The sequence below is a fragment of the Periplaneta americana genome, chromosome 2, assembly GCF_040183065.1.
Source record: "Periplaneta americana isolate PAMFEO1 chromosome 2, P.americana_PAMFEO1_priV1, whole genome shotgun sequence".
Classification (NCBI taxonomy): Eukaryota; Metazoa; Arthropoda; class Insecta; order Blattodea; family Blattidae; genus Periplaneta; species Periplaneta americana.
Window position 1 is genome coordinate 147,502,416 of NC_091118.1, and position 20,126 is coordinate 147,522,541.

Here is a 20,126-nt window from a genome sequence, read left to right on the forward strand (position 1 = left end):
GTACACCGTTATGCGGATTTCCCACTGAACTGCTCTATTGGGTCCGAAGTCTCGAAGCCTTAATGAGGCAACTAGGCCAGGAAATAATGGGATAGGGTGGCCAGTTCTTTTCCCCCTCTATTGCATACATTACCGACTAGCTACATAGGCTATTACACTAATTAGGCTTCAGATGCGTACAAACAAAATAAATAATTGTTCTTCCTATCACCAAGTGAGATGTACTGTCTGATAAATAATAGATGTACATATCAGTCAGAACCTTAGTCAGAGGAAAAATGGCTGATAAACAGTTAAAATTTGGATTTTGTTTGTACGAAAATACAGCGCAACAATCAGAAAAAATATTGAAACAAACCACAAAAAAAATAAATAAATAAATTCCAATGCGTGTATTTTATTAACCTTATGCCACGGGAAGCTTTCAGATCGTTATTGGCGATTTATTTAAAATAGATGTAACATCGGCCTGCAGAGCTATTCACAAAGTACTCATCAAGTCGAATTGCTATATTTTAAAACCTGAATTTATTAAAATGCTCAACAAACGAAACGAAGTGAGGAAAACCATATAAGTCTTAATACCACTTTCAGTCGGCCTCGGTAGTGTAGTCGGTATAGCGCTGACCTTCTGTGCTCGAGGTTGCGAGTTCGGTCCCGGGCCGAGTCGATGGCATTTAAGTGCGTTGAAATGCGACAGGCTCATGTCAGTAGATTTACTGGCATGTAAAAGAATTCCTGCGGGACAAAATTCCGGCACACTGGCGATGCTAATAGGCTATAACCTCTGCAGTTGCGAGCGTCGTTAAATAAACTATAATTTATGTCACTTTCATCCATAGTTCGCGTTTCAAATTTTCCACCTCTTGTTTTATATATTTTTTCTTTCCTTTATGTTCTTATAACATAATTTCAAACTGTATTATTCTTTGCGTTTGTTGCTTAAATCTTGAATTAAGTCGGCGGCGAAATTTTTCCAAGCCTCGTCTTTGTGTGAAGATGTCGCCGCATCTGTTTGTTTTGCTTTCGACTACTGTATGTTTTTATATTTCCCCAAAACGATTTCATAAGTGCATCCTTTTCCTATTTTGAAAAATCTGAGGCACGCTCCTATATATATATATATATATATATATATATATATATATATATATATATATATATATATATACTTTCATCGATTTCTTTATGATGAAAAAAATGTCGGATTGAGAATGAAACTGTAGTCCCAGTTGATTGGCAATGTTGCCAAATGCATTTCTTGTGAACTTAGATACTGTATGTTCTGAACCTGAATCACTGGATCGAAATTTAGTATTGTTCAACATAACGTGAGTCTGAACTCAGTTCATTTTCCGATCTTAGATGAAAGGATCTCGCCACCGAGTTTTATACAATCGGATCTTAATTTCACTTGGAGACGGCGGACAGTTTACTCGAGCTTTTTGAGTGAAAGCCATTAGCTTAAAGGTTCTCCAATGGAGTCATGTTAGGCTATATGGAGAATCTCCATATAGCCTAACATGACTAAATGCACATTCATGTTGAAAATATCATGACCTAACATGTGTGTTTTATCTTTAAATATTATAGGAAATATTTAGTGTCCATAAAAATGAATATACGTCATATTATTTATCAGCGTTACAATTCTATAGGGCATTTTCTTCTGCAGTATAAAATACATTCTCTCTCTAAACTATAGTGTGTGTATTTTCAGTTAGACTTAACCAGAGTTCGGAATATCAGATTTAGTTACTGACATTCTTAATCACTTGAAACAACAAAACGAAACCAAATTAAAGGAAACTATAGAATCGCACACCCCACACACGTGGTCCGTCGGCTACCACAGCAGATTGCAGTGCCGTACTGGAAGCTACAGATCAATACTAATTTACAATAGCGATGAAGATCAAAGATTATATTATTCCTCAGTCGTAAAATAGGGAATCCTAATGTAAATTTTGTATAAACATTTGTACAAATTACAAAGTGATTATCAAATTCAAGATAATGATCATCATCTTCGTCGTCGTCATTATTATCATCATATTTCTACTAGGATATTGAAAAATTTGACGTACACTCTTTCTAGATTCATTACGATAGTACACCAGTACTAGATGTTCACTATGACCATCTTGTCAAGACGATTTATAGGCCTATGTTTGTTAGTGTAAATCGTATTAAGTGGGAAAATCGTCGTTTCTCGAGCTAGAAACGCAATTTTTGTATAAACGTTAATAAAGTCTATAAATTCCAACCTATTGTGCTAATTCTTTAGGAAAGTGTTTAATATGCGTTATTAAACAGTATCCTGTAACTTGTTTCGATTTCCCACTCAAACAAAATTGTTCTAAAAATTTAGTTTTTGCGAGATTTTAAGCTTTATAAACATGAATAGAAACTACAAATGCCATCGGATTTTTCTAATTTCTTTAAAAAAATGTTAAATTCGTGTGTACGCACCTATTTCTATCAAAAGATTCATGTTCGCTTGCGGAGAATTATGTGTTTGATAGTGTAAAACGTCCAAGTGGGAAAATCGTCGTTTCTCGAGCTATAAACGCAATTTTTGCATAAACGTTAATAAAGTCTATAAATTCCAAGCGATTGTGCTAATTCTTTAGGAAAGTGTTTAATATGCGTTATTAAAGAGTATTCTATCACTCTTTTCGATTTTCCACTGAAACAAAATTTTTCTAAACATTTACTTTTTGCGAGAGTTTAAGCTTTATAAACATGAATAGAAACTACAAATCCCATCGGATTTTTCTAATTTATTTTAAAAAATGTTAAATTCGTGTGTAAGCACGTATTTCTATCAAAAGATTCATGTTCGCGTGCGGAGAAATATAGGCTATATCGTCTTTTAAAACAGAATTAATTAATAATTATTTCAAGAAAATCAGCTACATCAGTCCTGTAGTGCTCGGGAAAAGTGACACAAGTCAGTTTCCACAAACCTTTTTTGATAATTTATTGACAACTTACGGAACACCTGTTCGCTTGGAAAAAAATACATAAGTATTCCTCCCATTACAATAATTCATACAGAAAAAAATCAAATCGAAATAAACCAGTGTAAGTTGTTAATAAATTATCAAAAAAGGTTTGTGGAAACTGATTTATGTCACTTTTCCCAAGCACTGCAGAGTTGTGGTTTTTTTTTTTATTTAGACTGGTCAGAGGCCGTTTACCAAAGTTATCTTCGTTTTCTCTTTTCGTTTTCGTTTCCTTTGTTTTACTTACATTAATACAAACACAACACCCATGCCCGAGGCGGGACTCGAACCCACAACCCTTCGGACCAAGCGGGGTTAAAAAGTAGCTGGACAGGCCATTTCAATTTAGTAGCAATCCCACTTACAGTTGTCATGCTCCATTATTATTATTATTATTATTATTATTATTATTATTATTATTATTATTATTATTATTATTATTATTATTATTATTATTATTATTATTATTATTATGTACCGAACTAGGCTTTATCTTTCGTAGCGTTTTGACTTAAGAAGTTAGGGTTAGAATTTGAGCCCTGAAACTCCAGGATATATCAACCGATAACTTTCCTAACTTGTTTGGGAACGAAAATGCGCTGCGTGGTGATGACTTACATTATATATATATATATATATATATATATATATATATATATATATATATATATATATATATATATATATCGTACGTGGAGTAAGGCCACTAAGGGGAAGAACCAAAGAAGAGAGATTCGATACGGTGCTGTGGATTGAACAACGGCGTAGCTCAGTGGTGAGAACACCCAGTGCGTAGAACTGGGAATCCTGGATTCGATTCTCGGTGTTGGAGCGAATTTTTCTCAATTAATAACAATTGATAACCATAACAGATAATTCCGCAGGACCAAAAAATTAATCTTTACGTAATTTGTAATCATTGTTAATCCTATAGCGTCACTGCAACATCTTTCAAAGGTTTAGCCTATATTTAGAATAACATTGAAATAAGTTTCTTCTTTTTCTTCTACACATCAGACATTTCTGCGTGTCCCGTCTTCGCATTCTCTTCCGTTCTTTCTATTTTTTCTGGAACATCCGATGTCTCTTTTTTCATGAGGTTCATGTTTGTCTATCGAAACTGGAATCCTTTCTTCACTCATGCGGTTCTTGCACTCTTTCCAGTTGTATTCATTTTCTTTACCTGTATTATACAATTTCATTTATAATTATTTACTTTTTCTCGGGTATTTTCATTTCATATTAGGTCCCGTCTAGTATATCCTTTAAATTTCATTGGAAATCTCCTTTCTGATGCCCGTATTTTACTTTCATCTTGCCTTATATAATTCACGTTACACTACCATAGGCCTACATGAGCACCGTGACTGCCATTGTCTTGTAGAATTTCAGTTTTATTTCTTTTCTCGTTCTGAAATAAGTTTGTTATAAATACATTTTGAGAGAGTACCGGTACATGTTTCTATCCAGAAAAAAAAGTCTTAATGTTTCATTACCAAATTGAGAAACTAGCTTTCAGTTATGCCTAAATAGAAGGAGCCAGTCCCACACTGTGCTGAGCGACTTGTTGAGCGAACCCCAGGGAGACTGGCTTTTGTATGGAACTGCTAACAAGATTGAGGTTTCACTGCGGGAAAGAATCTGTTTAGCCAGCAACTGTGTTTGCCGTACCAGTTAATTGTTATCGACACAGATAAAGCTAGACAAAGAAGTAACCTAATGCACTACATACACAATCGACGCGGTCTCTACGTGTTTCACAACCACGAGCTGTGATTGTGTGGGTGGAGAATTCGATTAGTATTCAAGGCAATAGAGAAGCATCTGCATCTTCGATTTCCCACATCGATCAGAAGGTTAAATCTCGGATTCTCGTAACTGGGAATTCTTTGTTTGTCTTTCTTCTGAGTTGCTTATACTATTCATAGATGAGGGGAAAAAATTTAAAAAATCTCAAAAAAGTAGTTTTGTTTGCCACAAATCTCACAGACTATATCGAAGATCCAACCCAGTTATTTTTACTGAGAATCTATGAGTTGATTTAGCTACGCTAGACATTGCGACTTATCTCCTATACAGGACGATCGATATAAATCTTTACTATTTTAAGGAGTTATAATTTCTCTCTCGGAGTTAATATCTATATATATAATTTGAACTGGTAATGGAAATTACGGGAAAACGGCTGAACGGATTTTAATAAATGGCCCCTCATTTTGAAGCTTGTAACCCAAAGTTTTTCGGAAAAATAGTAGTTTTCAGTGAAATGTCAATTTTCCTACATAATTTTCCTACTTTTCAAAATCCATCTGTCGTCAGTTTTGAGAACTAGCTAATTGCATTCAGGAGAAGCGAAGCGTGCATCAAGTCGGGCGTGTTGCATTTCAGAATAAAACAAAACACATACTACAGTAAACAATATTTCACGAAGGCCATGATCTGCAAGAATTCTGACATAATATTTAGAGCTCAAATTAAATTGGTTATTAAAAACTCAACTTACTAAAAATAATTTACAGGTTTGATTCTGTGGTGTGTAATTTTCTGGGTACAGCTGTGTATTGGATATTAAAAACTACAAAACTTGAGGTGGTTTGATGACATTATTACTATTAGAAATGAAATATTATTGTAGTTAATGCCGTGATGTGACTATTTTTCATTAATTATACATATTAATGCTATATTGATGATATGAAAGTGAAACGTTTTGGGGGTTATATAAGTTAAGTAGATGTAGAGAATAACTTAAATTAGAATTTGATTTCTATATTTTGCTGAGTGGCGGCTATATAGTTTATATAGTATATGTTACTGAAAGCTATAAAACTTACGTAAGATAATAATATTATTAAAAATCAAATATTTTTATAGTTATTAATGAAGTGGGGTTGGGTCTTTTTCATATATTTAATGGCGGTGTGGTGTAGATATTTATATGCGTGTTCTCTTCAGTATTGGCTCGAGAAAGAGTATCTTTCATTATTATGGAAGCAAATAACTTTCAGAATGTCTGGTATTCTACATTGAAAATAAATCTGAAAAATGTTTATTTGAACCTCTAATGAACTTAGTTTGCAGTATTTGCTGCACAAGCCACTAATAAACTTGAAATTGAATATTATGATCTCTGTTTTCTGAGAGAATTTATATTGGTACCTTAACATGATTGTCGTCAATTATTGACATTTTTATTGGCTATTATTGCAGAACGTGTGCAGTGACTAGTTCGCCGTAATATCGCAAACCTGCAGTCATCAATTCAACAGCGAGTTTTTGTGCTGAAAACGTACTGGGTGGAAAATTCCTGGTTAGTTTTAACGCAACGATTATTTCGAACAGAATTCGATGTGCCCAGTGGCATAAGTTACGCAGAATTTTTTCAAGGGGGGACATTATTGTAAATTTTTATAATTTACATTATCGGTATTTTAAATTTTGTGTATTATTATTATTATTATTATTATTATTATCATCATTATTATTATTATTATTATTATTATTATTATTATTATTATTATTATTATTATCATTATTACATTGATTAAAGTTGTCGTTAACACTTTGTTAAAAACATAACATTTACTTTGTCATACATTAAAAGTGTTAAAATTGTTAAAAAATGTATATACCTTCGACAGACGGCAACTGCACATCGCAGAGTCAAGATCACCAGTGGTTCAAGAGACACTGAGGACGACGACACATAGCGTCGAAACGGGCCGTCTGTCGAAGGTATATACCTTTTTTAACAATTTTAACACTTTTAACGTATGACAAAGTAAATTTTATGTTATTATTATTATTTTATTATTATTATTATTATTATTATTATTATTATTATTATTATTACTATTCTAAAAAGGTTTTACTAACTTGTAGGCTAATATTGTAATTCTGTGAACACTAATGTCTTTTCCTATCTTTCTAGGAAAAGCTGTAAAATTGTACCCTATTACGGATGCTTGTCCGCGTTTATAATGGAATCGTGGATTGTAGAAACAGCACATGTTATTATTTTTGGCGAAATGAGTTCGTTCGAGTTTCATGAACTTTTGGCACGGAGCTATCATTTCATGCAGAAACCACATGTCAGTGTAGCCGTCTCATATTTGGAGACCTATGAAATCCTAGAAGCGTACAGAAACAACTCATGTCAAGGACATATGCTGTTTCGTTGTGCTTTAATCTGTCGCCAGAAGGAGTGCCACTTTCAGACATTTGTCCCGGACAGAAGAGAAATCACACAATATTGCGAATTTCTTTAGGACTGGTGACCACTGGTCGGTTTCAAACTATCAATCAGTACTTCCCCCAAAGAGGGAATTCTTTCCTCCTGAATGACAGACATTTTTGGACTAGTGAAGCAAAGTTTGATCAGGCAAGATCAACTTTATTCACTAATGCCATATGTCGAGCTTATTGTGAATTCCAGTAAACAGACATTTTACAGTGAAGTTAGTAGACTCTAATATCGTAGTCTTTAAACAATGGTGGCCGACGTGCTTAAAAAAATCCGTCTGACTATTAAATCTTGGGGTGTGGAGTGCCAAGAAGACAAATGAAAGTCTTTCACTTCACCATTTTCACACAGTTTTGTTAAGAAACGAACAAACTTGATATTGTTGTTGCGTGTGAATTTATCGATAGTTTAGTCGAGGACATCTTCGAACTAAGTAGGAAGGAGAACATCATATTATCTTCTTCATTGCCATATCCAGACAACGTCGTGTCAATTCAGAGAGAGAAGTTTGACGACGTACGAAAACTAATGCGTTACATACCACATGGATATCAAGAATTGTATAATAATATTTTTCAGTGGCTTGTTGTTGATAATATTGTGGAAAAGTAAGTATATTTATGTGCAAAACTTACGTATTAAGTACACAGGAGGCCTATGCATATATTATATCCCTAATTTGACAAATAAACTTTAGTTGAACTGAAATTATTATACTACAGTTTTGATTCCGTACAGAAACAGCACATGGCAAGCTAATATATTATATTGATTTAATTCAATAACATTTAATTACATTCCAATAAATTTTGTATAAAACCACACATTTATTAGGCTTCTGTCTGAAGGTCAATACAGTAGAGCGTCGATAATCACAACTAATTGATGTTCAGACCTGTTTGAAGTATCAATTCATTCGGATTTTCGAACATAGGGCAAAAACGACACAAAAAATAATTTTAACTACATACTGTATTAACTTTTTAAGATTTCAATAGGCATACATAACCATGCACGAGCTTTTTCAAACGCACATAAAAAATTGAGGTTTCGGGTTTGCATTCGGATTTTCGACGGTTCAAATTATTGACGTTCGGATTATCGATGCTCTACTGTACTATAAGAATTGATGTAGGCTATCACCAGTAATACCGGTTTTTGTGTCTATTGAAAAATTTAGTTTTCAGGACATATGTATTTTTTTTCAATCCCGTCAATTTATGGTTAAATCCTAAAAGCCTCTACAGTATTTCTAATGATCCACAAATTAATATGTTGAGAAGTGTTCTACTCTAAAAATTTCAGGAATATTCTGGGGAGTCCTGTAGGAATTGCTATGAACATATTCTGCGGATAAACTTGGAAGAATCCCGCAACGAATATTGAAGTAGCTTAATTTTTACAGAACTACAATACGTGCCCTTTACATTTTGTATAACAAGGAAACAAACAAACATGTTTGGTTTTCTTACCAGCGATAACCTACTGAAATTATGTATTTCCTGGAATATCCGGAAAGCGATCTTTTGCAGTCACATTGTAATTTATAGCCTAATTTTACACTTCGTGTAATTGAGAAATTATGCTTCACAGTTGGATAAATAAAACATTTTATTGAATTTTTTGTGACATGTTATCAAGTCCTTTGCGGAGCATAACTCGACGAAGGGGAACAAGGAAGTTTTAAGTCTTCACACGTTGACACAGAATCCTATGAAACGAGATGAAATGGATATCCACTAACACAGTATGAAACTTGAGCGAAAACTTATAACCTCTCAAACTTCTATCGTTCTCGTTGCCTTTTCTTTCACTTTTAGATGTTACGCAGGCAGTGGCAATACGAGTATTAAATGCAAATCTCAGTCCTTTGGTTGCTTTTACTAGACCTATGATCAGATTGATGCATCATATCACTGTTATTAAAAATTTCCAAAACTAGATCCGTCACCGTTGAGCATGTATAAAAATAATCTGAGTACAGGAGAAGAAAAGTTGTTCTATACACAAATAATAACCGCAAAGTAACTTTCCTTATAATTCTCAGGGAATGATCGAAACGTTTTTTGCTGGTGTGTGTTTTTATGATTTGATAGATTTTCTCGGAATTCTTCCGTTTCTCTCTCTCTACATTTTAGTAGTCATTATCACTACTTGAACGGTGTTTACCCAAAACGGTACGGCGTTAGTTAGTATTGTGACTGACGTAGAGATGCCACGAGTTTGAGGAAAGTGGTACTCTATCTTAGGGTTAGAAAGCAATATAATGAGACTCTATCGGAACCGTAAAATATGCAAACTGAATAGACCGATGACAACACACAGCTGTGCCACTATATCTACAAGAGCGTCATCATTCAGACCTCAAAAAGCATTTCTACTTATGTAGCGGTTGCGAACAGCAAACACAGAAAGTCCACTGGAAGATAAAATGCAAGCTTTTGGGGTCTACCTCTGAACAAAGGGAAAAACAGCATACACTGTGGAGAAAAAGTCCTGAATCCTGACCATAACAGTGAGTCAGCACATTGTGCCTTAATATTATGTAATTTATAGTGAAATTCACTATTTTTGTGCTTTCCAACCACCGTATTCTCTTCAATTCGCCATATCACAATTTTGTCTGTCCCCAAACTTAAGTTAACCCTGGAATAAAAACAATCTGATTTTATAGGAATAATTGAAGCTATATTGGAAAAATTCTGAGGAAACTCAAGAAAAATGATTTGGAAGAATATTTCCAAATACAAAATTTGCTGCTATCTATGCGAGGGCTTAAAAGGACTGTTTTATCGGAGACAATTTAAAATAGCATGTAAGCACTATTTATAACAATTGTTAGGGAATTTCTCAATCGCAATTATATTTCATAACACCAACGCAGTTGTTATCTTTTTATTGTTTAACATTTTATTTTAATTACAGGGACTTTTCAAAGAATATGAAATGATAATGACAAATTTTATTGCATGAAAAATCGAACTACTCGAAAACAGCTGCTACACTGTCGCTTTGCAATGCTTTCATAAGATTGTCTTTGTGATAGGTCAGTTCATCATTCTGTTGAATGGATTTATACTAGGCCTATACATAGACAAAATCGTATAGGCATAGGCCTAGTCAAGTTTTTCCTGGAATTCTTTCAAATTTACTATTTTCATTTCACCAACGCTATTTTTTAACCTTATCATTTTCATTTCATATCACATCAAGTCATAAAAAATATGTTTATATATTATTTAACTTACGTGCATTGGTAGCATCAAATCGAAATGGAGAGCCATATAACTACTTCCGTATGTGTAACACAACCTTGCATTGGCGCCAGTCCGACGCGCCCACATGGCAAGAATCACTGGAGCACGTGAGTGTTCCCTATATATTTGACGGATGTCTTGTGACGAGACTTGCCAGCGAACGAATGGCTATGGTATCAGTCGAAGGACGCCTAGTGGGCGAGACTCGCTGGCATTCGAGGATGGTTTGTTATACCTAGCACCTTTAGAGAACTACGTGAATAATTGTCCTGTTATCTCCGGTACTTAAAACTTATTCTTAGGAATTCCATTTATTTCACTGCTACTTCCTGGTGTGATATACAGAGTGAACCGTAAGTAATGTCAGTAATTTTATGAGGTTATACTTTGAGATATTTCAAACAATAAACTTTAACACAATTTTGCCCGTTTTCGCTTCCTTTTTGAGAAAAAAATTGTTTTTATATGAAACATTTCACAGCGTGCTTTGGGCAAACCGTTGATTTAATTCCCAATATGCACAGTCTATTTAAGACAGGGGTCGTCAGCACAGAGCACGCTGGGGCTAGCCTCTCTTACCCGCGGAAAACGCAGTGCACTATAGTGCTCTCGTAGCTGCTAGCGGGTATGCTCTCTATCTCTCCCTGTTGCACGACAGGTCACACGGGACGGCACCGCGTACCTATTGGACATTTCAGCGAGTGCTGACGACCACTGACTTAAGAGAGCTGTGTATTATGGTAATATATGTTTGAAAGAATTTTAGCAACTTACTGATCCTTGAAAAAAAAAAAAAAAAAAAAATGTAAGATTTTGAAATTACGATACGGATTCGTTTATTTCCATTCAATGATTTTGTTGCTAAAGAGATTTTGTTGCTGATTTTGTTGTTAGGTGAGTTGGCTGCTATCAGTTTTGTACTACACATATACAAATTTGTATTAGGTTCTATTGCTTCCTTCACATAGAATTGCACAGAACGCCATTGTCAGCCATAGTGTTATCTGGTGATGAAAAATAGTGCCTTTACACAAACATCAAAAACAGAAAAAAATAGCCGATTTCTAAGAAAAAAAAACAACTTCCCGTGCAAAAGCTGTTGATCATCGACGTAAACTAATGTTATGCATCTTGTGGAACAAAGAAGGTGTCATCAACTATGAATTTCTTCCAAGGATTTAACCATCACTGTTGAGATTTATTGCCGAACATTCAGTTGTCTTGAGACCGCAATTCAAGAAAAAATGACAGGGAAGACTGCATCAAGTGATTTTTCAGCATGATAATAGGCTTACACTTCCCCATTCATCTGAAATTACAGAAGCTTTTATCCAAGAGCTCGTTGGGAGGTTATTCCACATGCATCCTATTCTCCACATGCACCTTAATCCATCAGATTTTAATCTTTTCCGCTCTGTATCCAACAATCTCTGGGGTAAGTTATTTCCCTTAATAGCAAAGTTACTTTTCAATGTTGGCTTGATGACATCTTCTACTCCAAGTCACCGGATATCAGAATTACCAATTTAGCTATTTTGCCGCTAAATCGAGCGACATTTAACAGTTTTTCGACAACATTTCTTTTAACTTTTCTGTTGTTTAAATAGAGATTTAGAGACTTTTTCAGCACCCTCTAGTGAAAAAGATAAAGCCTTTTCCATTGATAATAAGTAGAGACGAGAATTCCATGCAAATGCATGTTTTTATAGGAACATAGGACATAGCTCAAACTTAGTACTTATCCATTTCATTATTGTCCGGTTCCAAATATGTATACTTTTTCCGTGCATATTTGCATGTTTTGACCTTTTTGGAGATAAAAACATGCATAATGCATATTATTTAAGCAATTTTTAGCTTAATCATGCATATAGTATACATCATATTCAGTTTAATTGCGTATTTTAATGTTTTGAGTGGACACCACAGTTTCTCGATTTTTATGACCCTTATTTTAGCTTCAGGAATCAGGATTGACGAAGGAAAAGAAAAACTAAATAACATAAAAATTAAATAAAATGTTAAAATTTTCACAGTACGATGTTAGAGGACCTTTCCCTGGACGGAAGTTCACTTTTACAACACTTTACCGACGAACCTCTAGTGACTGCGTGTCATAAATGGATTTATTGCGTTGGATATTGTGAGAATAGTAGGAAGGAAATACAGGAGGTTCAAGGAAACTGCCGACAAATCATTTAGGTCAAAAGCACTCTTTTTCAGGGAGGTTGTAAATACTGTCTCTCTCTCTCTTCCTTTTCCAGTACTAGTAGCAATTTAGATTCTCTAAAATTGGAATCATTCACTAAACTGTCTTTGCAATGTGTGAACCTCGTAAGTGGTTAATGTGCTTGTTTATTCTGTTGCGTTTGTTAATGTGGTTCTAATGTGCCTCTAATTAAAGATTCCAAAAGTGTACTCTTTGCACAGTGGATTAAAGGAAAAGATTTTCTTAGATCATATGGAGATGTATTTTGCGATTGTTGTAGTAAAGAGGTAAGCACTGCTATTCTGTTTCCGAATATTTTCTACGACAGTTGTTCTTTGTAAAACATTACAAAACGTCTTTAAAATCAATTGGGCATGGTCACAAACGCAAACCCGGACTACGGATTCTTTTGTTCAGTGAATTAGGTTATTCATGGTGAAAACTTGAATGAAGAATTTGACCTGACACTGTACAAATATGTTCATTTAAGTTTGCACCAATAACTTCTTGAGAAATAGAGAGGTCATTCTCTGCCTACAAAAACATATTGCCTCATAGAAACCAATTTAGAAATGTTGTTAGTCGTTAACTGTGCAAAAAAAAAAAAAAAAAATGAAGGGAAATAAGAAATTTGGAACAAAAATAAAAGTGCATATTTTAATGTATTTTTTGCTTGATCGTGCATGTTTCATAGTTTGAGAGTGCATGAGTGCATGCATATTTTGGGATTTTATAGTGCATGAAATTCTCGTCTCTAATAATAAGAAACCTAGGGATTTTTGAACTACTGTTTGGCGACTTTCCATGCTCTCCAGTTTGCAATACTGCCGGATAACTTCGAAAAACTGCTTGGACGTTGAGAGTCGGTGATAAACAATGAAGGAGGCCTATTTTGATTAGTTTATATATATATATATATATATATATATATATATATATATATATATATATTTGTAAATAAATAATGCATTCCTATTTGTACCAACATAATATTTATCTGCTGGTAATAATTCTACGCAGTAGCATACACTTTTCCGTAATATTTCTTTTTGTTTCTGTAAACAATTATCAGAAGAAAAGAGACACTGAGTAAGCTTATAGTTGGAATGAAGTTGCATAGAGAAATATATCAAGTTTTTCATTGCGGAAAAAACTGGTGGTGCTGAAATTTATAGGCGACTTACAATTTACAAAAGCTGTTTGTCTGGTTCGGTGATTTTTGAGTGGTGCAAATCATTTAAAGAGCGCACTACAATTTCCAACATATCACATGCTGCACGTCCGGTGAATTCTGTCAACAGATAGGCCTAAGAGATACAACGCGTTAAAAACTTTATCTAGAAAACCGACTAACGAAAAGATGTGTGTTTTAACGTGGAGAGTGAATAACACCGAGCTACACATAATACTTTCAAAAACATGTGCAGCATAGATAGTTAACCTGAAATCTGACCTCAGAAAACATGGTAAAACAAGTTGATTTGTGCCTCACATCTTTAGTAAATTACTAGAACTAACAGGATTACGAGTTCTTGGATAGAATTATCACATGCTATGATACTTACGTATATTAATACACTTCCAAAACGAATATTGCTAGCAAGAAATGAAAACTTTCAGATTGGCCATCTTCAATAAAATTTGAAGTGCAATCAACCGAAAAAAGAGTTAATGTTTGCAGATTTTTAGGACTTGAAAGGACAGATGTTAATCGATTTTCTGTAAGATCAACAGTGAAAACATCATACGATCTATAGTAGCATTTTGAAGGAAAATTAAAAGAAAAGTTTCATGAAACGTCGAAAATTGTCTAGAGTTATTTTCTCCTTCACGACAGCGCCTATTCTCACTGCACCAAAGTCACACTAGACGTCTTGGCTGTAAAGTACTGCCACACCTTTCAATTGGCGCAGATTATCAGCTATAATCTGTTTGGAACGCTAAAGAAAAGTTTAGAAGGCAGAATATTTAAACGAATGATCTGGTGCTGAAAGAAGTACAGAAATTGTTTTACAAATAGATAACCAAAGATGCTCTTTCAAGAAGTATTAAGGAAGTTTGCTGCAATTTCGGATAAAATTTTAACTATCTAAGTACATGTCTACTATAATAGGCTACTTTTCAGTGCATCAGGAGCCGAATACCAAAATAACATTCTAATGATCAATAAATCTGTTAAATGAATTAACACATTGTTTCTAATTTTAAATACAAATTGTCTGGTAAGTATTTGTGTGATTTTTAGGTTAGTTTCTAATGAATAACTTTGCGATGACAGAAAAGGGGAAAATCCAGCTTCAATAGGCTACATGAAAATACGTAAATTTGCTTTATCATTTTCTCAAGTCTCCCTAATTGAATTAAGTTGAAAATTGACGAGGTTATTGTTCACATCTTCATTTACAAGAACCACTACTTGGATTAAAAAAAAAATATTGTCATATTTAAATCTTCGAAATTTTGGATTTTTTTTACAACCAATCATTGTTTCCCTTCTACCTCCCAGAATTTTTTTTAATTTTTTAAATGTCTTTTGTCCGACCAATTCCAGAAGGCTGTGGCAACAACGTGAATTAGTATCTTAAAATTATTTGCATTGTAAGTAATAATTTTTATTTTTTTTTTTATTTTTCCTGAATATTTTCACTCAAAAATATGTTTTGTTTATATTTCTTCTATTAATAATGAGATAAAGATATTAATTCATATTATAGATCATGGCATATACAACAAACATGCAAAATTTCATGCAATTATCTTTAATAGATTTTGAGTTATGAGGAAAATGATTTGAAAATTTTAAGTTTCGGAGAACGAGATACAACGTTACCAACAGGCGGTGTTGTCTAATACTCTCTTGGAGCATATTTTTGACCATAACTCGGAAACTAATAGAGATATTTAGAAAATTCTTTCACAGACAAGAAGATGAATTTATAAATGACATATTTCAGATTTTGGAAAAAACAATTTTTTTTTACCAGTTAACCTAGATGTACCCCCTTAAATAAATTAGCACATTGTTTCTCATATTAAATACAGATTGTCTGGTTCTTTTGTGTGATTTTTTTTAAGTCAGCTTCTAAAAAATAATTTTGCGATGTCTCAATCCCTGACCTGCGCCGCCATGACGCGTTGTCTCTCCGCTATGAGATTGCACTTGGCACAGACGCAGGACTTGAAGCGACATTGTCTCTTGTGGCCCTTCAACCAGCTGATCATGCCGTGGTTCCTGCAACGGGCGCACTTTGGGCGCCGGGCACCCTTCTCCGTCGTGGGGTAGCTGGTTGAACCCGTCTGGGGCTGCAGCATTCGTCCGCCAGCTGCTCCGCGCGCTCCTGGGCTCAGCATCCGGAACCTCCCTGCACAACTTCAGGAGTGGAGCAATTTAAAATAGTTGCAGTTGCTTTCATGTAATCTGTTGTTAATCTCTCTGTATTTAAGAAGGAACTGACTCTATTGAATTACTGTATTATTACTTTATTTGGCTACTTCAAAGCTTATCTATCCCAGAGGTAATTCTACCAATTAGTCAACAATTCCTCCTGAACAAGAGAAAGACGTTGACTCTATTAAATTACTGTATTATTACTTATTTGGCTACTTCAAAGCTTATCTATCCCAGAGGTAATTCTACCAATTGGTCAACAGTTCCTCCTGAACAAGAGAAAATGTTTCGACTCTCAGTAAACTCTGTAGGATTTATGTTGTACCAAAGTAACTTCTTTACAGGTTTACTCCTTTTTATCTGCTGTCGTCGACCTGTAATTGTTTCATTATCACCAAATATCACATCTGATTCCAATCTCTCTTTTCTGTAAGTGCAAATAGACTCTAAATAAAATCGTAGTATCGCAGATCTTTTTGGCCCCTGAAATTTTAAATGTTAAGCAAAGGAGCGAGTAACATGTATGTTGTTTCCCAACCAGCTGCAACTCGCATCCAATAGGCTGCTCGCCTGCCAATTGCCGTGACACTATAAGCACAGTCTAATATAACCTATAGACAGTCAAGAAGCTTGAGTTGTTGAGGGTACTAGAAACAATAGTGTGTGCCGGTACTATTTCGCATTGTCTGTTATGAGGCGATAGTAGCGATCCTAGTGGTCAGCAACTATCTACGGATGCACATTTCCTACGCATTGAGCTTCGTGACTGTAACTTACATAGGCCTACTAGACTGTGCTATAAGTACACTCAGCTGTAAATAGACCAATAATGCAAATAAGTCACGAACAACAAATCTAATAAAACGTTACAGACTGTGTGTTTATTGTTATTGTTAGAAAATTTTCCACTACACTATCACTACTGCTTTCATTGTACTGTAATTTGTTATTATTACAATCTACATCCTATCCTTTTATCATTGTACTTTTATGTATAATATAATAGTTATCTTCCCCACAGATGACACATCGGCCTTTCTATAATTTATGACTGATAGAGATTACATTCTTTGCCTCTCTATCAGTGCACTTCTATTTTACCCCGTCTACTTAGACTTGAACTCTAACTCTCTTAAAATACTCTTTAAACTAGTCCCCCTCAAATCAATGATGGGTAATTTCACGTAGAATGGGTAATATCTTCGAAATTGTAAGAGAAATTTTGTGCAAAAGTGCAAACGATGGAATTCGTAATCGTTCGTCGTATCACGCATTTGTCAAAGTTGAAAATATTAGTAGCGGTATCCACACCTGTGGAGTAACGGCTAGCGTGTTTGGCCGCGAAACCAGGTGGCCCAAGTTACATGTTTGAAGTTTTTCCGGGGTTTTCCCTCAACCCAATATGAGCAAATGATGAGTAACTTTCAGTGCTGGACCCGGACCCATTTCACCGCATTATCACCTTCATCTCATTCAGATGCTAAATAACCTAAGATGTTGATAAAGCATCGTAAAATAACCTAATAAAAATAGCAGCGGTCTTTTGCCATCGACTGTTTCTTCTCTGGTTCACTCATTGATGTTTCTTTAGCGTCTTCACTGTCTTTGTACATCTTGTTTGCCTCTGCTACTCTCTATACCTTATTTTTGACTACTCTGCTTATGTCGCCATAAAATTGTATACCTTGAGAACGATTTCTCTTGTCCATCCTCTTTTAGTAGGCCCGCTATATTATAGTTTAAAAATTATCTTCGCTTCTAAGCAACTGAGAATACTTTTCTTTAGTGTCATTGCTCCTCACTTTTCTGCCCCAGTCCCTTTGCTTGACCCACCCCTGCACAGGACCACTATCATACAGACTCACTTGCTAACTTTCTTTCCTCACAAGTGGCAAAAAGATCTGCGACACTTATAGCCTATAATTTGGTGAATATCATACCTTGTCGGTAAATTTTGCTTTGGACAATATTAAGATTTACAAAATTTCAACGCAATCCTTGCCTTAGCATTCTGATCAAAAACAGAGTTTGGATTGTTTTGAACGCCTACTGTTGAAGTTATGTGGGAAAAAATTTAACAAAATTTAGCTGTTATTTACAACGTGGGGACTTGATCTCTCACATGTCCAAGGAAGCTTATTCGCCTGAAGATTTGCATGAATGCACTATCCGCCCATCTATTAGGAGGCACTTGATCCTGGAATCTACAAGCAATTTAAAAATACATCTTGAAATGGGTTTCTAGCCCATTTTCATGCCGGGTTTCTTGTTGTGAGTTTTCCTCTCTAAGTTGAGAAACAAACAAGAGGAAATCCTAGATAAAAAAAATAAGTTCAGAATATAATAATAGTTAGAATGTGCTTGCAATAGCCTATACATTTCGATGTAATTTAAGCTACTCTATACAGCTGACTCCAAAAGTTACAACATTAAATTTGTGTAGCCAGACTTGTATTTTAAAAATAAATTGCAGGAAAAATACTCTGAATTTATGTGGAAAAGTATTTGCGTATAGTCCTTTGTGTTTATGTTTATGAAACACTTGGGATTTAAGACAGTAGGACTGCTATACAACCATTTTGACATCTTGTCACGTGACTGAGGATATAAATACAGATCTCACTCCTATATTTTGCAGTACAAGAATTAGTATATTCTATAGCCCTATTATTATTTACTTTCTTCTAACAGAGTTATGCAATAGGACTATTTTTATTTATTAATATATTTGTTGCAATATTAATCCACTCTTCTATTTTAATCTTTCATAGCAACATAACATAAATATTGTCTTCTTGTTGTTGTTAAATTTTTGTTGTAATATTGACATGAATGTAAATTTGAGTTTTTAAAGGCTTTTGAAATGTAAAATTTTATAGATAATTAAATATTATAGTACAAATTTGAATTGTAAATTCCAAACTTTTCCATAGGCCTATGTTCATTCACTCTCCAGCGGTTTAAATTTTAATTGTGCAAAAAAAACAGTTAGGCCTATAGGCCTACGTAAATATAACTTCCATAATTATAATATATTAATTCTAATATATAATTCCTACATATTATATAAAATTTATAGGATAAGGACTCCAGAGAGCTTTAAATATGTTGACTTAGAAAAAAACATAATGTAGCTCTAATGTATGGCAAAACATGAAGTTAAAGCGAAACAGCAAGCTAACTCAATATTTAACAGGCCTATTCATTTAAGGCAAATAAAACAATCTATAATTGAAATATTTTAGATAATATACCTATCAGTAATTTTGGAAAGTGTTTTGTAAGTCATTTTCTTGAGTTTACTTTAACCCAATTTTTCGTTATAAAAGTTACTGCATTGTTTTACAATTTATCTGTGATATCATTAACCCTAAAAATGTTCATATTTATTTTTTGACACCAAAGTAAGTCTGCTTATTAGCTGTCAAATACACGCATATTTAGCGTTTAGGTCTTTGATATAATTATTAGTTAATAATGAATAATAAAATATTCAATAAATTGTTTCAATAACCTTACATGAAATTACTGATTTGAAATAACAGGTCTACTTTCCAATTATGATTGATAATTTTGAAGGCGGATACTTTAATTTTACCAATTTTCTGATCCACAGTAGGCCAAATTGAAAAAAAAATAAATTTGTGAAATAAATTATTCTTTAATTATATGCTCACATGCATAAAATCGTATTTTTCTTTTCTTGAAATAGGCTAACTAGTTAGATAAACTTTAAATTTATTTAAGAATATATTAAAATAAAACACATTAAATTGTAGAAGTGTAAATGCTCCATCTTTTAAACAGACTGTGTGAAAAAACAGTCCTTACATTCATCATTTAATAATCGTAATTTCTCTTAGAATAGGCATAGGCCTACTTTAATTGTTGGAAGTGATATTAGATGTGTGCTTATTTTAATTTGATACTAACGTACCTGAACCGGTGCCTGTTATTTCAATTTGACGGACGTTGATTCTTCAGGTGATGATTTTTATCGATCAGTATCGAAATCACGGAT

General features: G+C 34.0%; 1 protein-coding gene across 1 annotated transcript in view; it reads right to left on the reverse strand.

Moving 5' to 3' along the window:
* LOC138695200 (doublesex- and mab-3-related transcription factor A2-like) overlaps positions 1–16,076 on the reverse strand; it is a 29,702-nt gene extending 13,626 nt beyond the window's left edge. Inside the window, exon 1 of the mRNA XM_069819659.1 lies at positions 15,835–16,076. Within this exon, the coding sequence (XP_069675760.1) occupies positions 15,835–16,068 (234 nt within the window). The 5' untranslated portion in view covers positions 16,069–16,076. The remainder of the gene's footprint in view (positions 1–15,834) is intronic.
* Between the last annotated feature and the right edge of the window lie 4,050 nt (positions 16,077–20,126).